This window comes from Macaca fascicularis, chromosome 4 (assembly GCF_037993035.2).
Source record: "Macaca fascicularis isolate 582-1 chromosome 4, T2T-MFA8v1.1".
NCBI lineage: Eukaryota > Metazoa > Chordata > Mammalia > Primates > Cercopithecidae > Macaca > Macaca fascicularis.
Genome location: NC_088378.1, coordinates 119024974 through 119049617, shown reverse-complemented (window position 1 = coordinate 119049617; position 24644 = coordinate 119024974). Strand labels below are relative to the sequence as shown.

The 24644-nt window shown below is 42.6% G+C and overlaps 1 protein-coding gene and 2 long non-coding RNA genes across 7 annotated transcripts; 2 read left to right on the top strand and 1 right to left on the bottom strand.

The window, feature by feature from the left end:
• Window positions 1-668: 668 nt before the first annotated feature.
• Window positions 669-5509, top strand: LOC141410223 (uncharacterized). 3 transcript variants are annotated; one of them, XR_012434462.1, is made up of 3 exons: window positions 669-2847; window positions 3079-3208; window positions 3711-5509. It is a non-coding gene; the product is annotated as an uncharacterized lncRNA (long non-coding RNA). The 3 variants fall into 3 exon arrangements; XR_012434464.1 differs by having other exon boundaries at window positions 669-3208; window positions 3711-3828; window positions 4682-5509; XR_012434463.1 differs by having other exon boundaries at window positions 3079-5509.
• A 1802-nt stretch (window positions 5510-7311) lies between these two features.
• On the bottom strand, window positions 7312-8400 carry LOC135970610 (uncharacterized). Its single transcript, XR_010586382.1, has 3 exons — window positions 8039-8400; window positions 7662-7786; window positions 7312-7449 (listed from the first exon to the last, which is right to left on the bottom strand). It is a non-coding gene; the product is annotated as an uncharacterized lncRNA (long non-coding RNA).
• Window positions 8401-8493: 93 nt separating this feature from the next.
• TMEM14A (transmembrane protein 14A) lies at window positions 8494-24220 on the top strand. 3 transcript variants are annotated; one of them, XM_005552748.4, is made up of 6 exons: window positions 8494-8551; window positions 8674-8796; window positions 14591-14676; window positions 19416-19517; window positions 21660-21747; window positions 23643-24220. In XM_005552748.4, the coding sequence occupies exons 2-6, from the start codon at window positions 8744-8746 to the stop codon at window positions 23680-23682; spliced, it is 369 nt and encodes a 122-aa protein (XP_005552805.3). In that variant the 5' UTR covers window positions 8494-8551; window positions 8674-8743; the 3' UTR covers window positions 23683-24220. The 3 variants fall into 3 exon arrangements, with proteins under 3 accessions (XP_005552805.3, XP_005552804.2, XP_005552806.1); XM_005552747.4 differs by lacking the exon at window positions 8674-8796; XM_005552749.4 differs by lacking the exon at window positions 8674-8796 and having other exon boundaries at window positions 8494-8621.
• The last annotated feature ends 424 nt before the right edge of the window (window positions 24221-24644 follow it).

The following is a 24644-nucleotide window of genomic DNA, read 5'->3' as shown; positions in this document are numbered from 1 at the left end:
GAGAGAACACTATTTGGTGTTTGCAAATAACGTGCTAAAACGCCTTTCCTAGCTGAAAGAAACACTAGCATCTAGTGCCCCCTGCTGCCCTTTCATCGGAAAGGCAAGAAGAATGAAAGTTTGATTCATTGATAGTAAAAGTTTTACTTGTAGAGATTTCAATAGGAATCAGTATAAATATCCTAAATTATATTCACGTTTCATCTTTTCTTTGACCCTACTCCTTGACTTAGTTTTTTGTCTTGCTTTTGCGAACATTCATTTTTGCTTAATTATATTTTTCTCATTTATATTTGCTTTCCTTGAATTTCCTTTTGGTTGTTTTGCTTTTGGGAATTGAACTTGTCTTGGCTCTTTTTCATTTTGGCCATGCCTTGACACGGACCTGCGGGGGCGAGAGGCTGCGGACTCGGCGGGCGGAGGGCGCATGGGAGCCTTTTGGCCCCGGGCCTGCACCTGCAGTCCTCCCGCGGGATCTCTGGGACCCTCTGCAGGGCCCTGGCTCTGACACGTTGCTAGAGGACAAACCCGCCGGGATTTAGAGCGCGGCCAATGGGACAGCGGTGCATGGCGGAGTATCAGGCAAAATCAGCCAATAAGCATGTAGTTTGGGCAAGGTGGGTCCGTCCCCTAACTCGTACCTTATGAAGTCCGCCAGCTGCTGCCACATAGCTGGGCTGTCCCAGGCTGAGGCGGTTGCCCGTCTGCAGGGTGTGTTAGAAGCAAATGAGAGGAAGAAGCTCTTGGGGACGCCGGGCGCCACTGAGAACCCATACGAGGCCGCCCCAGACGGCGGGTCGCCAGGTGGGGACCAGAACGGCGCCGAGGCCGACCAGAAGAACGGCGGCAAGAACTAGGGGGACGCGGGATAGGTGCCGTGAAGTTGGCTGGACCTGTGGGATCGACGTCTGCGCCGTCCAGGAACCGCCCAGGAGAGAGAGCGGAGCCTCGGGAGGAGGATGTGCGCTCCGACCCGGGCAAGGTTCCCCATCCTTCCCTCCCTCCTCTCTCCTTCCCTCCACCTGGGCTCCGAGTCAGGATCTGACCGCGGGCTCTGCCCAGGAAGACTGAGTTCCTTGAGAGTGACACCTGGGCGCCGGGGAAGACAGGCAGAGAAGAGACGACAGCCCTTTGATAAGAGGGTTTTTAGACTAACTTCCAGCTGTGCTGAGTGCATGGGGCCTGCGCCCTGAGAGGTTGCCTTTCCTTTTCCTCTCCCAGCCTGGGGGTTTGCGGTGGTGTTAAGTTCTGTTAGGGCCAAGGTGGATCGCAGTAAGGAGATAGAGTAGATTTGTGAACAGCTGTCGGAGATAGAATCTTTGCAGACCCAGAGTGGGTGGGTGTAGACACTTTGCCATGGGTGGTGGCTTTATTTGTAATCCTCCCAGTGAAAGCTTTGGGAAATCCAGCCCTCCTAAACTCTTGGCTTGCTTGTAAGACTTTCTTGTAAGCGCATATCTGCGTCGTAAGACTTCTCGTGGCTATGTGTCTTATCCTACCGTTGGTCTCACCAACAAACCAGAGCTGGGATACCAGCAAAAAGGACCCAATTTTTTTTTTTACCACTTTTTTTTTTACCACATATTTTATTTTACCACATATTTATTTTACCACATATTTTATTTTACCACATTTGAAGAGGTCGTTGACCATCTCCCCAAAATGAATCCCAGCACTGGAAGACCAAGAGGGTTGACCTTTGCTATCTTGAAGGGTGCAGCCTGTGTAGAGAAGGTAAGCTGTGTATTCCATCAAAGGTCTGTGTGTGCGGGATTGCATTTCTAAGAGAAGGCATTCCTGGATCATGATCATTTTGTCTGAGCTGCATGTGGCCAAGTGCACTGGGGGAAGCAGAGTTTAGGAACTTGTTCCTGTACGGAGTAAGTGGGAAGTGAAAAGTATTAAATATATGGGCTGGAGTGTCCAAGAAGAGGAGAGTGGACATTCAGTACCTGTTTCTGTGCCTGTTTGGGCCCCTGCACTAAATGCTTCACATATGAGAATTAGAAGAACACTCAAAGATGCCTGAGATAGGCATTTCAGTGCCATTTTACAGACGGAAAAACTAAGATGCGGAGAGGATTAAGCAACTTGAAGGGACCACATAGTGAGCAGAGCGTGGAACAGCAAGGATTTCAACCCCAGTAGCCCAGCTTTATGTCTGGAGTAAGCAAGTCTTAGATTGGGACTGTAAGGCCAGGAAGAAAAGTCAGAGCATGGACAAAGGCTCTGACGGAGTGAGGACTGTTTTATATGTGTTGAGGTAAACCAGGTGGATTTCCGTTTTGGAGGAAATTGGGAAGTCAGGCTTGGGTAGAGAGTGGTGTGTTTGGAGGGCGTGAAATATTTTGTGCATCTGTATTTTGTGCATGTGTATTCCACCTGTGGTGGAATCTTGTGGCTCAGAAAGAAAGAACCTCCCTCGGGTAATGCTATTAAGAAATGCCAAAGAGAATTAGAACCAGAGTCTACCTAACCCCCTTCTCAGAAGAAATTGTTCAGGTTTTAGCACCAAAAGTCTTACATCTTGGAAAACTGCACCGTCCCCAGTTTTAATGCTAAAAGTCCCTCATCCTGGGAAATCCCTTAGTTGTGGTTTTAGCACTGACAGTCCTGCTTCCTAGGAAACTCCTTACTTCTGGTTTTAGCCCTGAACGTCCCCAAACCCCTTAGTCCTTAACAAATCTGGATTTGATCCACCTACGCTTCTATTGGAACAGATCCTAGATCAGGAGCACAGGCTGGGTGGCCATAGCATGGACCCCCAAAAAGCCACTGTCATGAAGAAATATTCTGTGAAGAAAATCTTTGCAGGGCATTTGAACTCCCAAAGCCACTGAGGAGAAGGTAAGGGAGTACTTTGGTGAGTTTGGGGAGGTGAGTTTCTCCCCAGGATATGGTTTATTGTTCCCCAGCAGCCACCAGTGGATGCTTTTTTCTTTCTTCCTTCACTGGTGGTGTTATCAATGGAGCTGCTTTCTCCTCCTTTCTTGCCTTTGGAGGGCCGCCTTTTCTGAGTTCCCTTTAGGGCCTGAGCCAGGGAAAGGCATTGGCCCTGAGCTTTGCCTGTGTTTCCAGATGGAGGCCAGTGACCTTTCAGTAGATCTGAAGTCTAACAAAAGACAATGTCTTATTTTCATCACACCCCAAAGAAGAGGAATCTGTGAGAAATATTGTGGAGAAATTTAACACTATCAGTGGAAGCAAGGTGAGGAGTCTCTGCCTCTATGTGCCTCCCCTCCTACCTCTGGAGTGGTAGCCCTTTGGTTAATGGCAACCCAATAGGGTAACCAACTATCCCAATTTTAGCACTGAGAGCATTGTGTCCTGGGAGACCCTTCCCTGGAATGTAAATAATCCTGGTTTTAGCAACAAGTGTGGAAAGTTGGAGGAAATGTACAAAACTCATAAGTTTTAGAGGGTCTGAAAGCAACATTGTCTTTAGTATCAAATGGATATGGCACAGGTTATCCATCATCTTTAGTTGTTGTCACCCACTTGACCACTGATATTGGCAACCATGATTTGTAGTTCAGAATGGTCATCCATCCATGGTTGCATCATTCAAAGTGATGTGGCTTAAGTGTATATAATGAATATTAACAGTTCATCTTTGACTTTGCCTGTGGATTAATTGGTGTGCTTTGTAACTAGATAGTGCCAGTTTAATTTTTTAACATTGTGAATATTGTGACCATGTTTTCTAAAAGGTCAGATGAGAATGATTATAATATCAATACAACCATGATCCCATCACTGAAGAAGAAGGCTAAACAACTATGTAATTTTGATGATGGATGGAAGGACACATACTATTGAACTAGGAAGGTAAATAACCAAACAGAGCATACTGCATAATATGCAGAAAAAAATTTGAGATTGGACATGGTGGAGAAGGGGATGTGCAAGCACATGTGGAGAGCAAATCTCACAAGTAGGATGGGACGGGTGAATGCTTCTAAACCAATCGAAAATACTTTTGTTTCCCAAAAGACACAAATGTTCAGTCAAAAATAGCAACTGCTGAATTAGCATGGGCATACCAGGCAAACAAGCATGCATTGTCATAGCGTTCCTTTGATTGCTCTATGAAATTGAGTAAAGTTTCATTTCCTGATTTAAGAATTGCAGCTAAAATACCCTCTGGACAAAGAAGAGGGGAAATTTTGATAACAAATGTGTTGGTCCCTTACAGTGTAAAGCGAATTTCTGTCATATCTTACCAACAATTCTGGTTTCTATAGTACATCAGTTTTAAGTAATATGCTGAATCATGGCAGCAAAAATATGTTTTCTCCAGCTGTTAGGTACTTTGACTTGAAAACAGGAGTTTCAAATCATCTTCTTCATTTCTATGAGGATTTTAATGAAACTGCTGAAATCATAAAATATTGTTGATATTTGTCTAAATACAAACTAGACTTAGCTCATCTATCTGCATATTTGTCAGACAGTACAGATGTAAATTTTGGCAAATTCTATTCAGTCTATAAACTTCTTACCAAAGAAAATGAAAAGATCTTATTCATTCAATGCCTTGTACATCTTATATACAGCACTGCTAAAAAGGGATGTGAGTTGCTTAAATGTGATATTGAGACTTTCATAATGAAAGCTTTTGGTTACTTTTCAATTTCCTCAAAAAGTGCTGAAGCACTTAAGGAGATTTTTGACTTCACAGAAATGGAAGGTGATAACCTCTTTAGACGTGTGCCTACAAGATGGCTGTCATTGCAGCGAGCCACAGAAAAAGATGCTAAAATGTTGGCCTGCCATAAGACCGTATTTTCAAAGGACAAGAATAATGTCCTTTGACACTGTTTGGGATCTGAAAGAAGAAAAAAATCCAGAATCTGAAGTGGGCCTTAAAAAAGTCAGTAAGTCCCTTGTGACTTTGATTTTTATGAATCTGTCCCTCAAAAGCCAGGGTGCCCCTGGAAGAACTGAGACAAATTGAGTTTCTGAACATTTGAAAATGAGGAGCAGGCTCAAGATCCACAGGGTGTAACCATCCCGTGAGGCCCTGCCTTAGCAGCCAGTCAGTGAGGCTCTTCACCTTCTTTCCCTTTCTCTGATTCCACCTATGTACAACTTACGAAAACTTGCATTACTATAGACTGGGAGTTCTTAAATTGGAATCTGTGAATCTAAAGGGGCCAGAGGATAGAAATCAGGAAATCTGAAAACTTCGATGGAGAAAAGAAGTTTTCATTTCTTTCCGTCAGGAAAATAGGCAACAAACCACAGCAGTGTTAGTACCTGTGTCTCTGTCGTCACTAGGAATCACAGATATCCATGTTACAGATATCTTAAAATATTTACGTACAGCACCACTTTGAAATTATGGTAATAATTAGATCCACCCCCTAGGTCTTGTAATCTTTAATATGTTAATAAAGAAACACATCTATTATATGACAGATTTAAATGTCTAACAATTTGATTTCAATAAAATCGCATTTCAATAAAATTGAAATTTGCATTTCAATAAAATTGGCTTCCTTTGCAATCCTGTGTATTGTATTTTGTGCGTTTCTCCAGACTGCCAAAGGGGTTGGTGACACATTGAAAGTTAAGGGTCTCTTGTAAATTTGTTTGAGTTCTTTGTAGGTTCTGGATATTAGCCCTTTGTCAGATGAGTAGATTGCAAAAATTTTCTCCCATTCTGTAGGTTGCCTGTTCACTCTGATGGTAGTTTCTTTTGCTGTGCAGAAGCTAAGTGGGCAAAGGATATGAACAGACATTTCTCAAAAGAAGACATTCATACAGCCAACAGACACATGAAAAAATGCTCATCATCACTGGCCATCAGAGAAATGCAAATCAAAACCACAATGAGATACCATCTCACACCAGTTAGAATGGCAATCATTAAAAAGTCAGGAAACAACAGGTGCTGGAGAGGATGTGGAGAAATAGGAACACTTTTACACTGTTGGTGGGATTGTAAACTAGTTCAACCATTATGGAAAACAGTATGGCGATTCCTCAAGGATCTAGAACTAGATGTACCATATGACCCAGCCATCCCATTACTGGGTATATACCCAAAGGATTATAAATTATGCTGCTATAAAGACACATGCACACGTATGTTTATTGCGGCACTATTCACAATAGCAAAGACTTGGAATCAACCCAAATGTCCATCAGTGACAGATTGGATCAAGAAAATGTGGCACATATACACCATGGAATACTATGCAGCCATAAAAAAGGATGAGTTTGTGTCCTTTGTAGGGACATGGATGCAGCTGGAAACCATCATTCTTAGCAAACTATCACAAGAACAGAAAACCAAACACCGCATGTTCTCACTCATAGGTGGGAACTGAACAATGAGATCACCTGGACTCAGGAAGGGGAACATCACACACCGGGGCCTATCATGGGGAGGGGGGAGGGGGGAGGGATTGCATTGGGAGTTATACCTGATGTAAATGACGAGTTGATGGGTGCTGACGAGTTGATGGGTGCAGCACACCAACATGGCACAAGTATACATATGTAACAAACCTGCACGTTATGCACATGTACCCTAGAACTTAAAGTATAATAATAATAAATAAATTAAAAAAAAAAAAAAAAGAAAGTTAAGAGTCTCTGCTGCGGATCATGCATAGAAAGCTTTACAAAATGGATAAGGGGAATAGGCTTTCCTGCATCCTTACCTGGGCTGCAGCCTTTCCATCAGCTGGAGAAGGCAACAGCTAGTGCCTATGAGTTGAGAGGGCAGTGATCCCTTTGCGTAAGAACTATCCTGTTTCCACATATTCAAGGGTATGCAATTCCCATAATATACAAAGTTTTTCTTTAGGTTTAGGTGACACGCCTTGAGTAGGAATATCATGAGGCTGTTTCCAGCTTTGAGTGTGCTAGTGGCAGGGTGGAAGGGATCTGAGAGCATCTAGTCTTGGCCTATCTTAAATCCAGGCACTGAGGTCCAGAGGGGAGTTATTTACCCAGGTCACATCAGATGAAGATGCTGAAGTATTCCAAGAGGGTTTTAGTTTTATTCCAAATAGGATAAGTGTTCTGAGAGTGTGAGGAGAGAAGGGGAGGAGGCTGGGGTAAGGATGGACATAGAAGGGGATGGAAAAGAGTGCTGAGAGAACTCAGAACCAAATTTCAGGCTATCACTTTCTCCACGCCACATTCCAGTGCGTTGCCATCAACTCTTCTGTGACTCTTCAGGAATTCTATTAATTCCCCAGGACCAACTCAGACTTTCATAACTTAGATGTAGTTATATTACTTCCCTGAAGCACTTTTACGCACAAAGAATAGATGTAACAAACAAACGTCACAAGATTTAATTTTGAGTTTCCTCTTTTATTCTGAGGAATTCTGCTGTAATTCTCAGTGACACAGAACCTCTAGAGCTACTTCACTGTGACAGCCTTCTTCAAATCTCCGAAGGGCTGTTACATAAGGAAGAGGGTTGGAGTTCTGTATTCAATCAAGAAGGCAGAAGAATAAGATGATAAGTTGCTACAGAGAGGCATAATTTAAAGTCAATTTAAACTGTAATCCCAGCACTTTGCAAGACAGAGGTGGGAGGATTGCTTTGAGCTCAGGAGTTCGAGACCATCCTGGGCAACATAGTGAAACCCCGTCTCTACAAACAAAATAAAGAATTAGCTGGGTGAGGTGGCACACACCTGTAATCCCAGCTACTCCGGAGGTTGAGGCTGGAGAATCGCTTGAACCCAGGAGGCAAGAGGCAGAGGTTGCAGTGAACTGGGATGGCGCCACTGCACTCCAGCCTGGGCAATCAACTGAGATCCTGTATCAAAAAAAAAAAAAAGAGTCAATTTAAGGTTCATTCCTAGGATTGAGCAGATCGCCTTGGATGAGGCAAGATTTTAAGTGCTTTCCAACTCTGAAATTTATACCTTTCCCTGTAGATATCTAAGCCCAGCAAATCCTGGGCCTGAAGTTTAAAACTAGGATCCTGATCTCCCAACCACATTTAGATGATCCTATAGTGTAATGAAGGGTGCTTGGGCTTTGAAACCAGGCAAACTTGGATTCTGACCTGGGACAACTAAGTCACTGGACCTCACTGAACTTTAGCTCCCTCCACTGACAATGGGGACAATCTGCTGGAGGGTGTGTAGGAGACCTCGCGTTGCCTTTTAGAGGTTCTGGAAATGTCCCTTGAATGATGAATGGAGTTAACTTAAAAATCTTCGCCTTCTATAATCTTGGCTACATGCAGATACGCTGCCTGCCAGTCCCGCTCCGTCAGGCGGGAGGCAGGAAACCCCAGCCCTGGCTCCAGGACAGGGCCGAAGGTAGGATAGACGGAGCAACGGGTCCGGCTACCGCCGGGATGTCGCAGCGCAGGGCCTCCTGTTTGCCTGACCTATAGGCCGACCCGATTCAGCCGAAGGGAATGGACAGGGCAGAGCCCTGCAAGGCTAGAAGGGACATAGCGCATGCGCGCGGCAGGGAGGGCGTCTCCGGCAGGGAGCGGCCTCTGCTCAGCGCGAGACTGCTGGGCGCTGGGTGGGACAGCGCTGGCGCGGAGACTGCTTCCGGATTCCAGGTACCTCGAGTGGCGGCAGCTAGCCCCAGACTTCTGTCTTTTCAGCCGCAGTGAGGGCTCGGGGCTGCAGGTGAGCTGTGCATCCCGCAATGGAGACCTTCCTGCTCTGAATTTTCTTACAGAACCGCAGAAATATAAGGGGCGTTGCTTACCGGGCATCCCCTCCCCCGCGCCAAACCTGTACAGCAAACGATGATGCAGAGGACCTTGAGGGGATTTTGCAGGCCATCGGTCTTACCTCTCCGGTATCATTTTTCTCCTCCTCCTGGGAATTTCCCGAGTTTTTGCCTTCTGGTATCCCTAAATATCCCACCTATGCTGCCTCCTCCCTTCCTGGAGCTGGGGTGGTGGGGTGGGCTCATGGACCATTGCAAAATGCTTGGCAGGATTTTAACTTTCCCAGCACTACCCAGACCCCACTCGAAAATGTGCCTTTTGTGCCCTCCAAGAGCTCACGGGTAGGTAACTGTTATATCTTTAGCATGTGAAAATGCTTTTTATATAACAGTTGACTGAAAATCTCTTAGTTCTCCAAATTTTGGAGGATTTGGGGCGGTCGGCCTTGTTTTGTACCTAGTATAGTAAATCGTTTTGCTGCATTGCATCCAAGATGCTTTCTAGCCCTTCCAAGGCTTGAGCATCGCATTTGTGATGAGAGCGTGTGATGTGCTGTGCACATCCTCTCCCACCTTATCCCTTTCATGTTAACACAGCCTCTGGCTTTAATGTGTGCTTCTGGCCTGGCCACATGGCTCCGTCATGGAAAAGGTGATTCTTTTGTCTGAATATCCTCTCTGAGAACAGAACCTTCTTACAAGCATTGGGAGTAGATTTATTTTGCCTCCTTAGAACAACAGTCACTTCACTAAGGAGATTAAGGAGCTGCCTGTTTCCTGGCAATAAAGCTGTATTGGGTAGATCAGTTACAGAATGTTTTCAGGCAGAAGCTGTTCCTTTGGTTCACTCACTCATTTATTCATTTAACAAGTATTTTAAGTACCTGCCTTGTGCACCCTCGGTTTGCCCTCAAGGAGCTTGGCTGACTGAGAGGCGAGAGAATCCCAACCAAGTAAAAGAGTATGGATCCTCAAGAGAAGATCGCAGGAAGAGCTGGGAGGCTCAGGATGGAGTGGAATTAATTTTCACAACAGCTACTTGGCTTTAGGAGACAATTAGGTCTAAAGGTTACACCTGATAATGAAAGTGCTCTCATAAGCCTCAGATCTGTATGTAATGGTGTTTTCCTGTGTGTTGGGCGTCTCAGACTGAATACATTCCAAACACGTCCCATCATTCCTAACCACCTCCCTCTTCCCCGCCCCGCACACCTGCTGCTGTTCCCATGTTCTCTGTCTCAGAGAATAACATGAGGCTCCCTGACTCCCTGCTTCTCCTAATGGTCTGAGCCAGATACCTAGGGGTGAGTCATCTCTGATTCACCCTTGACTTTCCCTTCCCTCCTCGAATTCAATTCTGCTGACTCTTCCTCCTGAACCTCTGAAATCTGTCCACCTTCTCTCCATTCTCATTGCCATTTCTCTAGATAAGCCTACCCTTATCAACTAAGCTCTTGCTTACTTTACTGCAACAGCTTCCCGATGTATCTCCCTGCCTGACTTCACCACCCATCTTCACTACTGCAACTGGGAAGTGCTTGCTGGAATTTAAATCTGATTGTGAGGCTCCCTTTGGTGATCCTTCTCTGCCCCTAGGACAGAACCAGACTCCCTTTACAGGGCTTATGTGGGTGTACAGCCCTGTCTTTCTCACCAGCTCCCTCTCTTTTCACAAGCCCCTTGTACTTTTCATTTTGAGAACATGCTTTCTTGTGCCATGAGGGCCTTGCACACACGCTCCCTTCTGCCAGGAACACCCTTCCCTGCCACCCTCTTCACTTGACTTATGCTCCCCTGTAGGGTAAATGCACCTGACAGCAATAATTAAAGCATACCCTTAGAATGACCCTGTGTGGCAGATGAACCTGAATGCGTTTTCTGAACTAGGGAACCCAGGCCTGCCCAACCCAGAGATTTGTTTCTTGTCTATGAAGAACATCTGAGCCCTGCCCCACCTGTCCCATAGAACAGGGGCCATATGGGGAATTGAGGCCTTGAATTTTGAGTTAAATCAAGGTTGCCAGGAGGAGGTCATTGAGGGGAGGGTGTTAAGTGAAAATGCTACGTAAATTGCATGATGTTTGCAAGCGGCTGTTTTCCTGCCCAGCTCACCGCCGCTGGACTCCCTCCTCTGTATGAAAGCCCCTAATGAAACCCCATGTCTCACTTGCTGGCTCTGGGTCTCTTTTGGCCTCTTGAACCTGTTGCCTTCCTTATTGAGGTTAATAGGGGTTTGGCACAACATCTCTCCAAGGTCCCAGCTGGAACCCTGTGTTATCTGGGCATCCTTCCTTAGGCTCCCAGTCCTTGCTGGGTGCCATTCCTTGTTATGGTACCCACACCTCTCCTCTTAGGGCTCATTCACACATCTGCCTCCTACAGCTGTGTTGTACTGGACCAAGGCCATGTCTAAGCACTTACCATTGCTTCCTGCTGCCTTGCACAAAGAAAATGCTCAATAAATAGCTGTTAAGTTGAATTGAGTACAAATATATGTTACGATACTATGATATGATTCGTTAAGTAAATCATAAATTCACTCTACCTCAGTTTTCTCAGTGTGCTGAAATAGTAATAGCCTTACACATGTCAAGCTCAAAATAGATGTCAGGGTGAATGAGAAGAAGAATCATTATTATTGGAGCAGCTAATATTTGTTGAGTGCTCAGTATGTGCAAGGCACTGTTCTAAGTGCTTTATAGTATTAACTCATTTAATTATCAGAACAATCCTATAAGGTAGATATTTTTGTTATCCTTATTTTAAAGTTGGAGAAACTGAGTTATTGAGTTTCCACAGCTAGTAAGTGGCAGTGTCAGGTTTGAAGGTAAGCATACTTTAGAGTATATGGTTAGCTCCTTTAGAAAGTAGTAAGTAGGACCAAACGTGAGAAGTTCATGGGGCTGAACATTGTAAGTTACCAGATGGAACACAGTGCCCCGTGGTCACAACTTTAAGCTGTGAAGAGCATGTGATTGATCCAGAATTGAAAACTCTGAAGAACATGTTTGGTTTACATATTCACTTTTTTCAGCAGCTAACTCAGTTACCGGAGGTGATGTTGCATAGTGGTTAGGACTGAGACTTCCCCGAGTCAGAAATCTTTGTTTTGCTGTATAACCTTCGGGCATTGCTTGCATTCTCTGTGCGCCAGTTTCCTCATCTGGAAAATGAGGATAATCATGATAGTACATACCATAGGGTGTGGTCATGATTACATGAGTTGATACATGCAAGGCACCTAGAATGCCTTAGAATGGCACCTAACACATAGTAATTGATCAAAGACATTATAACCTCTCTTATTATTATTTGTTTAGCCATCATTCAGTCAGCAAACGGTTTTTGGACCCAGCTTCTCCCTACATGTTACATCCTACTGTACCACCTCTCGGGCACAGATGAGCTCTCCTGTTTTAGTTGTCCTTCCTATAGATGCTGAGCATTTTTTACTGTTGCCTCCTTTTTGGTGCTGTCATCTCCTGTGCCTGAGATTCCCTCCCCCATACCCTTCCTCATAGTAAGTTCTGGTTGATGACTTTGAGATCAGCTCAAAACTTCTTTTCTTCGTCTTCGTCTTCATCTTCGTCTTTGTGGTCGTCGTCGTCGTCATCATCGTCTTCTTCTTCTTTCTTCCTTCTTCTTCCTCCTCCTCCTTCTCCTCCTCCTCCTCCTCCTTCTCCTCCTCCTCCTTCTTCTTCCTTCTTCCTTCTTCTTCTTTCTTCTTCTTCTCTTTTTTTTCTTTTTTTTTTTTGAGATGCCCAGGCTGGAGTGCAATGGCACAATCTCAGCTCACTGCAACCTCTGCCTCCCAGGTTCAAGGGATTTTCCTGTCTCAGCCTCCTGAGTAGCTGGGATTACAGACATGCACCATCATGCCATGCCCAGCTAATTTTTTGTATATTTAGTAGAGACAGGGTTTCACCATGTTGACTACACTGGTCTTGAACTCCTGACCTCAAGTGATCCACCAGCCTCTGCCTTCCAAAGTGCTGGGATTACAGGGGTGAGCCACCTCGTCTGGCCCGTTTTTCTGTTCTTCTACATTAATTTGTTACCAGTTGCTGTGGGGGATAAAAGGCCCATTAACCTAAATGATAAGCAATGAGAAAATTGTAAAAATATGCAAGGAATCTCATGTACCATTCCTTATATTTACAAAGATAATTACCTTCCCTGTGAAGGAAATATAGATGTGAGAAAGCTCAGAAATAAAGGCACCACTAGGAATCTTAGACCTTAAAAAGCTGTATGGAACTCTAGAACTCTTTTCATCTATTCTCTTAACTTGCAGGGAGAGTTCAGGGTGAGGGAGGGGCATGGTCTGAGGCCTGGTAGCCACATCTCTAGCCTGTGGCTGACACACTATCTACTGCATCTGAGAGAATTGTGGGCAGGGTTTCAGTGGGACTTCTCACTACTGGGTATGTTTCAGCTGCTGCTATGATGCACAGTAGGATGTCATTGTCATCCATCTAACTTCATGCTGGGGCTATATTGTATTCTCTAGTGATTTGCCATTGATTAAGTGTGGATGTCTCTGCTACCACAGAAGAGTTGTCTTGCAAGGAAACTAATGACAAAGCCATTGTTTAAACTGAATTATTCAATCTCTAAGAAGACATCCATCTGTAAAGAATGAGAGGACTACTATCCGTACAAACATAAAAGAATTACAAGATGGAGTTGTGGAAGTTAAGGAATTTAGAGGAGGAAGAAGCCATTTGCACCAGATCACTTTGATATACAGGCTAGAGTTAAGGAAATTAGGAGGTAGTTAATAAGGGTAGAAGTCAGGGAAGAAGATTCAAAGGGAGGTGGGGTACAGGGGATAGTCGGGCTTTTGGGGATGGACAGGGAGGGAGGACATTTCAGGCAGGAAAGTGAAAAGTGAAGATTGTAGTGTCACGGTTCAGTGAAGAGACCTGGCTGACCAGAGCAGAAGTTTTATTTGGGGAAGTAGAAAGAATTAAACAGCTGAGAGTATGGCAGATCTTGAAGACAGGCAGAGGAGAATCAGCTTGAGGTATCCCCCGGAGTGTGCTTAACAGTGATGAGGATGAAGGGGATAGTAGAGGGTTGGGAGAGGTGAAGTTTGAACCTCTTTTTTCCCTTGAGACAGGGTCTCACTCTGTCACCCAGGCTGTAGTGCAGCGGCACAATCATGGCTCATTGCAAACTCAACCTCCCGTGCCCAAGCAGTCCTCCCAACTCAGCATCCCAAGTAGCTGGGACCACAGGTGCTTGCCATTACACCCCGCTAATTTTTTGTATTTTTACTAGAGATGGGGTTTTGCCATGTTGCTCAGGTTGGTCTCAAACTCCTGGGCTCAAGCCAAATGCCTGCCTTGGTCTTCCAAAATACTAGGATTACAGGCGTGAGCACCATGCCTGGCTGAACTTCCCTTTCTTTAGTAGATTAGAGAAATTAATTTCTGTAATTCTGTGGAATGCCTTTGTATTAGTCATTCTCACACTGCTCTAAAGAAGTACCTCAGACTCAGTAATTCATGAAGAAAAGAGGTTTAATCAACTCAACCAGGCTGTATAGGAGGTGTGGCTGGGGATGCCTCAGGAAACTTACAGTCATGGTGGAAGGCAAAGGGGAAGCAAGCATATCTTCACATGGCGTCAGGAGTGGGAGAGAGCATGAAGGGGGAAGTGCTACACACTTTCAAACATCCAGATCTTATGAGAACTTTATCATGAGACAGTACTAGGGGGATGATGCTAAACCATTAGAAACCACCCCCATGATCCAGTCACCTCCCACCAGGCCCTACCTCCAACACTCAGGATCACAATTCAACATGGGATTTGAGTGGGGACACACAGCCAAACCATATAAGCATATCATTTTTAGATACATTCCGTCCCCAAAACTTTTTATTTTGTATAATCTGTCCTTTTCCCCTTGCTTTAGAATTGCAACCTTGCCAATGGACCTGATCGGTTTTGGTTATGCAGCCCTCGTGACATTTGGAAGCATTTTTGGATATAAGCGGAGAGGTAAGCCTAACCCAAATTTTCATGAAAGGGAATTAGTGGGGGGTTTAGAGGTTGTGCTAGGTCATCTGAGAGTCTGTAAGTAGGATGAGAAGCTAAAGATGCCTTAGAGGTGGCTGAAGACCAGCGTGTCATGGAAGGGATTCATGAAAGGAAGAGGCTTCCGTGGGGTTGGGCATTACAGAGTGTTCCAACCTGGGGGTTCTGGGCCTCTTTTCCACCACAAAACTTTCACTTCACTTCATTATCAGTTGCATAGTTAATTGATTTAATTTCCCTCAGGACCATTGCTTGTTATTAAATAAGGATTTTTTTTTTTTTTTTTTTGCTTTACATAATCGTGATACCAAAAAACTGAGTTCTGTTGATCCTGTGTGTTGCAATGAAAGCATTGTTAAATATTCAATTATCATATCCAAAGTTGTCTTTTCACCTTTGTCCAAAAGAGGGGGAAAAAAACTGAGGTAATCAATTAAAGGGTTTTTATGGAGAAAAAGGAAAGGTCAAGATTTTTTATCTTACTTTTATTTTAGAATCATTTATAGTCATGATGTCTCCTAGTTATGTTTCATATATATATATATATATATGTACAACCTTTAATCGTCTTTCTGACAAACCGTCTCTTACATTTTAATGAAATTTTTTAAATGAAGCTTTTTATTTCAAAGGGTATTGTATTTGTGGCAGTGGTTGACTTGAATTTGAGTGAAAAAGCCAGGTCTGCATGGTTACCAGTTAGCTTCCTTCATTAAAGGCTGCTAAGAAGTCAAAGACCAGAAGCACAGTATAGCTCTTATAGCTGGGGGGCTGGCAGGGTAGAAATGACCATCATCTATGATTCCTTAAAGCCTATAATTCATCTTGGATTTTTGTTCATTGTTTCCATCTTAATGTATGTATTAGAGGTATGTATTTGAAGAAGAAAAAGATAATGGCACCAAAGTAAGACCTATAAACCAACTACTCAGAGGTTGATGTTTCATAATCTACTTTAAAGAGGACTCAGTTTAAAATGCTGATAAGATTGTTTTTGAAAAAAAGAATTTCATTGTCAAAGACAATGTCTAAATAACTTCTATTACAGAATAGAAAAGAACATCTGGGCATTTTTGCCTGTCTTTATGAGAGGTAGAAAGACAGTGGGTGGATGGGGGAGAGAGAAAGAGAGAGAGAGAGAGTGTGTGTGTGTGTGTGTGTGTGTGTGTGTGTGTGTGTGTGTGTGTGTGTGTTGGAATGGAAGGAATCATTTTACTCTAACTCACATCTCTTCAGTGTTTACCAGCTGATGGGAACAAATGAAATTACATTAGCTGTGAGGTCTCTGATTTCAAGGGCTTGCTGTTGTCCACCTGCACAATATAGTTCCTTGGCCTCCTGCAAGAGCCCCCCACTAAGTGATCCTGGAAGCCCCCAAGGGTATTATGGGTTCACAAGGAAGCTCACTTTGTAGTATAATGTGAGTTAAAAGCACGGGCCACAGAATCAAGCATTCCTGCATTCTAGTCTTGACACTACCACTTACTAGCACTGATACTCAGGTGAGGTGTTTCAACATCTGGGCCTCAGTTCCTCACCTGTAAATTAATCTGTTAGGATTAAATAAGATGATGCATGGTACACATTTCACATGGTGCCTGGCATAGAATAAAGTTTTAATATTCTTTTTTTTTTTTCTGCTGCTACTGCCCTGCCAGTGGGTAGTCTGTGAACCAATGAGGCATAATACCTTTTTCTAGTTTTGTACTCTAGTTTTATATTATGTTCTAAGCTGCCAGTGGCCCAAATGTCTTAGAATGTGTGTGTAAGGTGAGTTAACTCTCCTTTGACTTAGAGCTTCCCTACGTATAAGTCCTATGTAGCTGGGCCAGGAGACCCTTCTACAGGATAGTTATTGAGAATAATCTTGGGTGGGTGAAAGATGTGATGTTGAAATGGTATTTGGTGGGAGGACATGGATGTATCTAAATCCTAAACTAGACCAGCTGTGAGACACAAGTGGGGTTAAAGGGAGAAGCTGATAGATTTTTATTTTGGTGGGGGTACAGTGGGGAGAGAGGGGAGCCAGTGGCGGGACACAGGATGCTGACCACTGTGCTTGCCTGGGCTCACCCCTCCTCCCAGGTAGGTCTCCAGAGAGGTGGATGACCAGGAAGACACTATGATATGGAGGCTCTTCTTAGGCCAGGTAACACTGAGTGCCCAGAGCGAAAGAGGGCCAGATGGCATTCCCTGCCTTCTCCCACACTAGGGCTGAACCAGACCTTACACCTTCCTACTCCAGTGGAAGGGAAGGGCACTGACACAGCCATCCCTCCAGAGAGGCTCAGGTGTGCTTGCTGGGCAGGCCGCTGTTCTGAGTACCACAAGAGCACCTGCAGGGAAGCTCCCAGAGGCATCTTTCAACTCCTTTTAAAACTCCTCTTCCAAGACTGCCCCACCCAGATCAGGCCTCCCAGGAAGTGGGAAGGAAAGAGTTTAGAGCTGCTTTTCTTGTAGCCCCCACTGTGGGGTACTGAGCTTGTTCTCAGGATCTTTGCTTCCTTCCAATAGCATGGCTTTCTTGTAAAACAGCTCATAGTCCTGCCACCTTCCTCAGGCAAGATGAAATTTCTCAAGAACCTTCCTGGTTCTTGCTGCCGGTGAGCCTGCCTCTGCTGTTTGCTGTCTGATCTCATCAAGACTGAAGTGTAGACACTGCCACTTTCTCCGCATACTTAAGTGTGTGTGTATGGTGGTGGTGGGGAGGGTGGGATGGGGTGATCCTAACAGTTCAGAAATCTTCAGGGTATACAGAAAAGAGCATCATAGAATCTCTAGGTGGGAAAACACCTTAATGGTCACCTAGTTGTGCATTTCAGAAAATATTTTAATCTCTTTAACAATATCCTTATCTGGTATCTTCTGCTTGAACATGACCCATAACAGGGATGCATTAAATCAGTATATATCAAGTGCTCCTATGTACCTGGCCCTGTGTCTCCCCCTGGGGAAACAGCAATGAGAAAAAAGAATGGCGCTCACAAGTGGGTAAGGGCAGACTGACATTCAATCCATGAACAGCATATAAACATATGATCAGGAATAGTGGAAGACTATGATGGGGGTCCTCGTTCAGAATGGTGGGTCAGAGAAGTCAACACTTAAGCAGACATCCGAAGGTGAGCTGCACTTGGCCAAGTGAAGTGCAGAGACAAGCAGTCTGCACAAGGAACAGTATGTCTAAAAGCCATGAGGAATAGAGTTTGGTATATTCAGAGAACTGAAAGAAGGCCAGGGTTCCCACAATATAGCAAACTGGATTATTTTTCCTAAGAGCTTTGGGAAGCACTGAGGGTTTTTAATTAGGAGAGTGACCTGTCCAGATGTATGTTTTTTAAAAGATCATCTTACCATGTTTGAAGAATAGCTTTTGGGGGAAACAATGTGTAATTTAACATTATCTCCAACTGTAACATTCTAAGCCATTTTATATATATGTCATGGATGATTGACACACACACACACACACACACACATATATATATATATATATATATATATATATATATAGCATGGATGATTAACCCTGTTTTACAACTGCTAAAACTTAGGGAGGCTAAGTGACTTAGCCAGAGTCTTTTAGCCAGCAAGTGAAAGAATTAGGACTAGAACCTAACGTGTTTGTCTTCTCATTCAGGATGCTGCTCTGGTGTGTGTGTGCGTGTGTGTGTGTGTTGTGTGGTGTGTGTTGTGTTGTGTGTGTGGTGTGTGTTGTGTGTGTGATATGTGTGTGTTGTGTGTGGGATGTGTGTGTTGTGTGTGTGTTGGGTGTGTGTTTTGTGTGTGTTTTGTGTGTTGTGTTTATGTGTTGTGCGTGTGTGTTGGATGTGTATGCATGCATGTGCTGCAGTGCTTTTTAACCCTGGCTGCACATTTGAATTTCCAATGGATATTTTAAAAATAGAGATACTTTGACCCTACCCCCCCAAGGGATTTTAACCCAATAGATTCTAAATAGGGTGAGTTCCATGAAGCAAGGATTGTGTGTGTGTTATTCATAGTGTCACTGGCATGTAACCCACTGTCCAGTGCACAGAAAGTGCTTGGTGTTTGTCACAGTGCTCTGGGGCGGGTGTATGGGTTGGGGGCTGGGAGTGTACTGGTGGGGTCAGTGCATGGGATAGGGACTGGGTAGCTGGGGTCAGTACTCTGGTTCTTCCTCTTTCTTGGTAGGGCCTCCATTAGTCCTTGAGTCCTGACATCTTGAGGCTTGAAGGTTTGTTAATTATTCAGTATGGAATCATTGCTTGGTTTGTATAGCACTTCTGTCTTTACCTCTATAAACTAAAAATACCTTTGCATCTTAGTTTTTATCATCACAACCTCATCATAAAAAGGAGGCAAGGAGAATAGAAAAAATTTAAAAAGAAGGGCTTAGGAAGTTAAATAATTGCCCAAGATCATGCAATCAATGTCCAAGCCACCAGCACAAGGCAGGTTTTCTTATTCCCCCAAGTGACATCTGACCCCCTGCGCTGCTGCACCCACAGGGCTCCTCTGCCTTGCATTTGGGTTCAGCAGGAAACAGTCATCTCCTAGAAAGTATCCATGAAGACGCCTATTCTTAATTTGGCTTTGTCCAGTTACTGTGCCCAAGCAGGAATACATTTGAAGGTACCTGTATCATGCTAGAAGTAATGGAATGAATTCCTTTCATTTTGGGATTCTCTTTGTGAGCCCATGTTTTTTTCCCCTCCCAGGTGGTGTTCTATCTTTGATTGCTGGTCTTTTTGTTGGATGTTTGGCTGGCTATGGAGCTTACCGTGTCTCCAATGACAAACGAGATGTAAAAGTGTCACTGTGTAAGTAAGGCATTTTTTCCTGGTTACAGAGACTCAAACATTGGAGGTGGTGATCTTTTTTGATACCCTATGCTAGATATACCTGAACATATTTAGTCAAATGGCAAATGGCCATATGCATGTGTTGAGGCTGAATACAACACTTACTCCTTTCTAGAAAGACCTGATAAAAAATGATATTACTGCTACCAGGCCTTCCAACTGAGAAGAATATTTCTATAAAAACCTGTTACCTGAAAAATTGAATTACGAAAAGCAAGGAATTATTTTCAGATTTTCTGCTAACTCTCCTAAATGCATGTTTAGCATAGTTTTCACATTGCTGTGAGAATAACTAAAAAAGAGACAGCCTTGCATTGTTTCATTTAATTCACAAACAGCTTTTAGATTCTGCACTGCCTTAAGACTTAACCTAAAAAAGTAAGGCTGACACTTTTTTAGTTTCTTCCCTTGTTAAGCTTAATGGGAGAATATCCACAGAAAAAATGGAAACCTGTGTGTTTAAAGTCACCAGGACACTTGACTTTCATCTCACTTGAAAGAGATATACAGTGAAGGTTTAGAAAACTATGCCAAGGACATTTTCTCTAGTTGATTTATTATTCAAAGTGCCTTGGTCATGTATGGAAAAAAATATAAATGAAGACAAAATTGTTCTATATTTGAAGGAGAGAGAGATTTGGGTTTTTTTTTTTCTTTAGTCATTTTTATAAGGGGGTAGGGATATTTTTAGTAATGAGGTTATGTTAGATGTATCAGCCAGATATAGTGATATTAGGATTTTTATTGATGTGCATTTAAATAGTTCACAAGTATTTGTTGTCAGTCATTTTATTTTTTATATCAATAAACAGTTTTTCTTTGAAAGCTGTTTTTAAACTGTGGCATTGATGTCCTAATCTCTTACATAAAACTACCTCTCCCTTCATAGGCACAGCTCTAAAAAGGCTGACATGATGCTTCTGAATAAAATACTATTGCTTAGACTATTTAGTCTGCAGGCATCAAATTCTCCAAAATGGAATGCTACAAAACAAAACCAGTCTGCCTTCTTTTAAGTATTTTTTTATTAATCAGATCTTACTTGTAAAAGATACATTAACTGTTTTCTTCATATTCAGTTAACTGAACATTATTGAGTGTGTCCTGTGGGTCCAAGTGTACTACTTAGTGTTTCTGAGGGAAGTTGAATAAAGCTCAGTGCTAGCCTTCAAGGAGTGTTCTTTGAATAGAAATTTAGGTTAGTTAGAAAAAGACTCTTAGCTAGGCATGGTGGCTCATGCCTATAATCTCAGCACTTTGGGAGGCCGAGGCTGGTGGATCACTTGAGACCAGGAGTTCAAGACCAGCCTGGCCAACATAGCAAGACCCTGTCTCTACTAAAAATACAAAAATTAGCTGGATGTGGTTGTGCGTGGCTGTAATCTCAGCTACTCAGGAGGCTGAGGCAGGAGAATTGCTTGAACCCGGGAGGCGGAGGTGAGCTGAGATCACGCCACTGTATTCCAGCCTGGGTGACAAGGCAAGACTCTGTCTCAACAACAACAACAACAAAAAAAAAAAAAAAAAGAAAAAAAGTCTTTCTCTTTTGAAGATATTTCAGGAATTGATTTTAACATGTTTGTTTACCCAGAAACCTTTCTGATGAGGTAGATTATGAAGTGTTTTTTTTGTTGTTGTTTGTTTTTTGTTATTTTGAGACGGAGTTTCATTCTTATTGCCCAGTCTAGAGTGCAATGGCACAATCTCAGTTCACTGCAACCTCCACCTCCCCGGTTCGAGCGATTCTCCTGCCTCAGCCTCCCAAGTAGCTGGGAGTACAGACATGTGCCACCACGCCCTGCTAAATTTTTTTGTATTTTTAGTAGAGACGAGGTTTCTCCATGTTGGTCAGGCTGGCCTCGAACTCCCAACATCAGGTGATCCGCCCACCTCTGCCTCCCAAAGTGCTGGGATTATAGGCTTGAGCCACTGGCCCACGAAGTGTTTTAATAGAGCACTTTATCTTTTCCAGACAATGGCAACTCAGTACCTATCCATTATAGTTGTAATGTTAGCAAGCTTTAAATGGTACCCACTGTTTTCCCACAAGCATGGATAACATGTTTGAAACTCTGGTTTATGAATTAGTTTGGTTTTCAGTTACAGCTTTCTTCCTGGCTACCATAATGGGTGTGAGATTTAAGAGGTCCAAGAAAATAATGCCTGCTGGTCTGGTTGCAGGTTTGAGGTAAGTAAAGCTATTTTGATCAATACTTTCCTGTGCTGTTGTTTTGAAGTGCTGAATTTTTGGGAAACATCAATTTTAATTTGAAAGATCAAAGTCCTTTTTGTTACAATAAGCATGACAGTAAAAACCTTAAGATAGCATGGATTCAGTGGGTCTTTGATATTGATGTACCCGTGAACATTCTTACTGGCTATGCATAGTGCTGCTGTAGTACGGAGTCACAAAGCCATACTTGCCTTTTTCAGAAGAAAGAGCTAAACTCAGCCTCATTTTTCCTCAGGATTCACCCATCTGCAACAGTAAATGTGTTCATTTAAATCTAATACTCAGTCCCTTTTAGAAAGTTTGACAGAGTGACAGTGTGATACAGTTATTTCAAGTTTTTCAGGGAGAGAAATTTAATGTTTTTAAGAGTTTTTAAGAGAGAAGTTTTAATATTTTTTAAAAGATAAACAGAGTGCCTCAAGTTTCTCTTAATTTGATCCAGTAATTCTATCCATGAGATTAAGCATATCACCAAATAAAAATTTAGAGATAACATTTTACAAATTTCTCCGGAAAGTTAGCTTTATATGTTGAAAGCTATAAACATGTTTATTTCCTTCGATAGACATTTTCACTTTTTGGAATTTATTCCAAAGCAGTGAGATATGCACAAAGACTGATGTTCATTGTAACTTTATTTCCAATGGAAACACGATAGACTGAAAAATTAGGAACAACCTAACAGTTCACCAGTAAGGAGATGTTTGAATAAATGTTTTGTCCATTTAATGGAATATTGAGTGAGCATTACATTTTTATGTTTTCAAAAATGATTTGGTGGCATTGGAAAATCTTAGTGACATAAGTAAGGTATAAAAACAGGATAAAAAACAACCAAATACAGTGTGATTAAAAAAATGTTTGTGTATAAAAAAACAGGAAGGAAATACTTCAAACTATTAGTAGTGTTTTTCTGTGGGTGGTAGCATGATGAATAATTTTAATGTTCCTCTTTCTACTTTAGTCACACTACTACTTTTTCTACTCTAGTCACACTAGAAAATTCTAGTGTGACTAGAATTTTCAGGGAGGGGAGGAGGAGTGTGATTACAAAAGACAGCTTTCCAGTTATAGCCCTGTTCTAAAAGTGATACTTGGTGGTAGGAAGAATCAGAAGTAGGGTTTATGGGCTGGGTGTGGTAGCTCACACCCGTAATCCCAGCACTTTGGGAGGCTGAGGCGGGTGGATCACTTAAGGTCAGGAGCTCAAGGTCAGGACCTCAAGACCAGCCTAGCCAACATGGCACAACCCCATCTCTACAAAAATTAGCCGAGTGTGGTGGCAGGCACCTGTAATCCCAGCTACTTGGGAGGCTGAGGCAGAATTGCTTGAGCTCAGGAGGTGGAGGTTTCAGTGAGCCAAGATTGCATCAGTACACTCCATCCTGGGTGACACAGTGAGACTTTCCTGACTCCCATCAGGAAAAAAAAAAAAAAAAAAAAAAAAAAAAAAAAGAAGTAGGGTTTATGCATCCATAAGGTGGCCTCAGTTAATAGAAAGTAGCTGAGATTAAATTAGTAACTCCCCCAAGTTGGTCCTTGATTATTTTTTCAAGTTGCTTTATTTTACTAGCTTTTGAAAGTTTGTTTCTTCCCAAACCTTTCTCTCATAAACCCTCATCCAAGGTTTTCAGGACAACAGGTTCTGATTTTTCCTTATTCATTTAGCGAACATTTTAAAGTGGCTAATTCAGTTATGTCTGGGATATTTTAATCCTCCAACGGGTTGAACTGGGAGAGTCCCCAAGCCAAGATTAGTAACACCAATGGATAGGCGAGTGCATGGCCCTTTCTGTCTTATGCCAGATAAAAGTGACTCTCCCTTTGTCTTTGTTTTATTTTAAATCCAGCCTCATGATGATCCTGAGACTTGTCTTGTTGCTGCTCTGAGCATCTGGAGGAACAGAAAACTAAGTTCATGTCATCCTGCTGTAATGGGCAGAGCATATTTTTTTGTATTTAAAAGATAAACTTCAATATGGAATGCTAGAAACACAAATAGCACTGTCACCTCTAATATGAACATTAGTTTGAGGTAGTTTTTTCCTAAAGCAAAAGTTTTAACTGTTTTCTAATTGTCAAGTGCTGTTTTCATTAAAAGTGTCTAATGAATCATGATACGCTCTTCCATTTGCTGTGTCTATTTTCTATATATTTGGCATTTTTTGAAAATTCCAAATACTCATGTCTCAAGTAAGCTTAAACTACAACTTGTCACATAAAGCAGTTCTTAAGTGGAGTTCACAGAATGCTAATGTATCTATTTGTCATTTGTGTTATATTTGATATTATTAGAAATTATACTTTTTCCATTTTAATTGTATTGCTGCCAGTGCTATTTTTTTCTTTAAAACATTTTATTCTTAGCACACTCTTACGTCCTAACAGAATGTATTCAGTATTCAAATAAAAGACATTTTGGTTCAAACCTGTTTCTTTCATGTTAGTTTTTCCTCTGAATACTTAAATCATCTTTGACATTTAAATGTTCAATTATTAACGAAAAGGGTTGAGAAGGAGGGTTTATTTAAGCCAACACTCTACTTCCTCAGGAGTAGATATTTTTTCTCTCTTAAAGAGTAACAATTCTGAAACAAAACCAATTTTGTTTCAAATTACCACTTTATTTTTAGGCATAGTTATAACTTTTAACGTCCAAGGCACTTTTAGGGTCCAAACTGAACATCAGGAAACCCGAATCCCAGCCCAATTCTTCCACCCATCTGATGCTCTTTGGAAGGTCATTTCCTTTCCCTCTGACTCAGTTTCTCATCCTTAAGGAGGAATTGAACTAAATGCTCGACCCCTTAGAGCTCTAAAAATCTATAGTTCCTATCCTGTTGGCTCTGTGC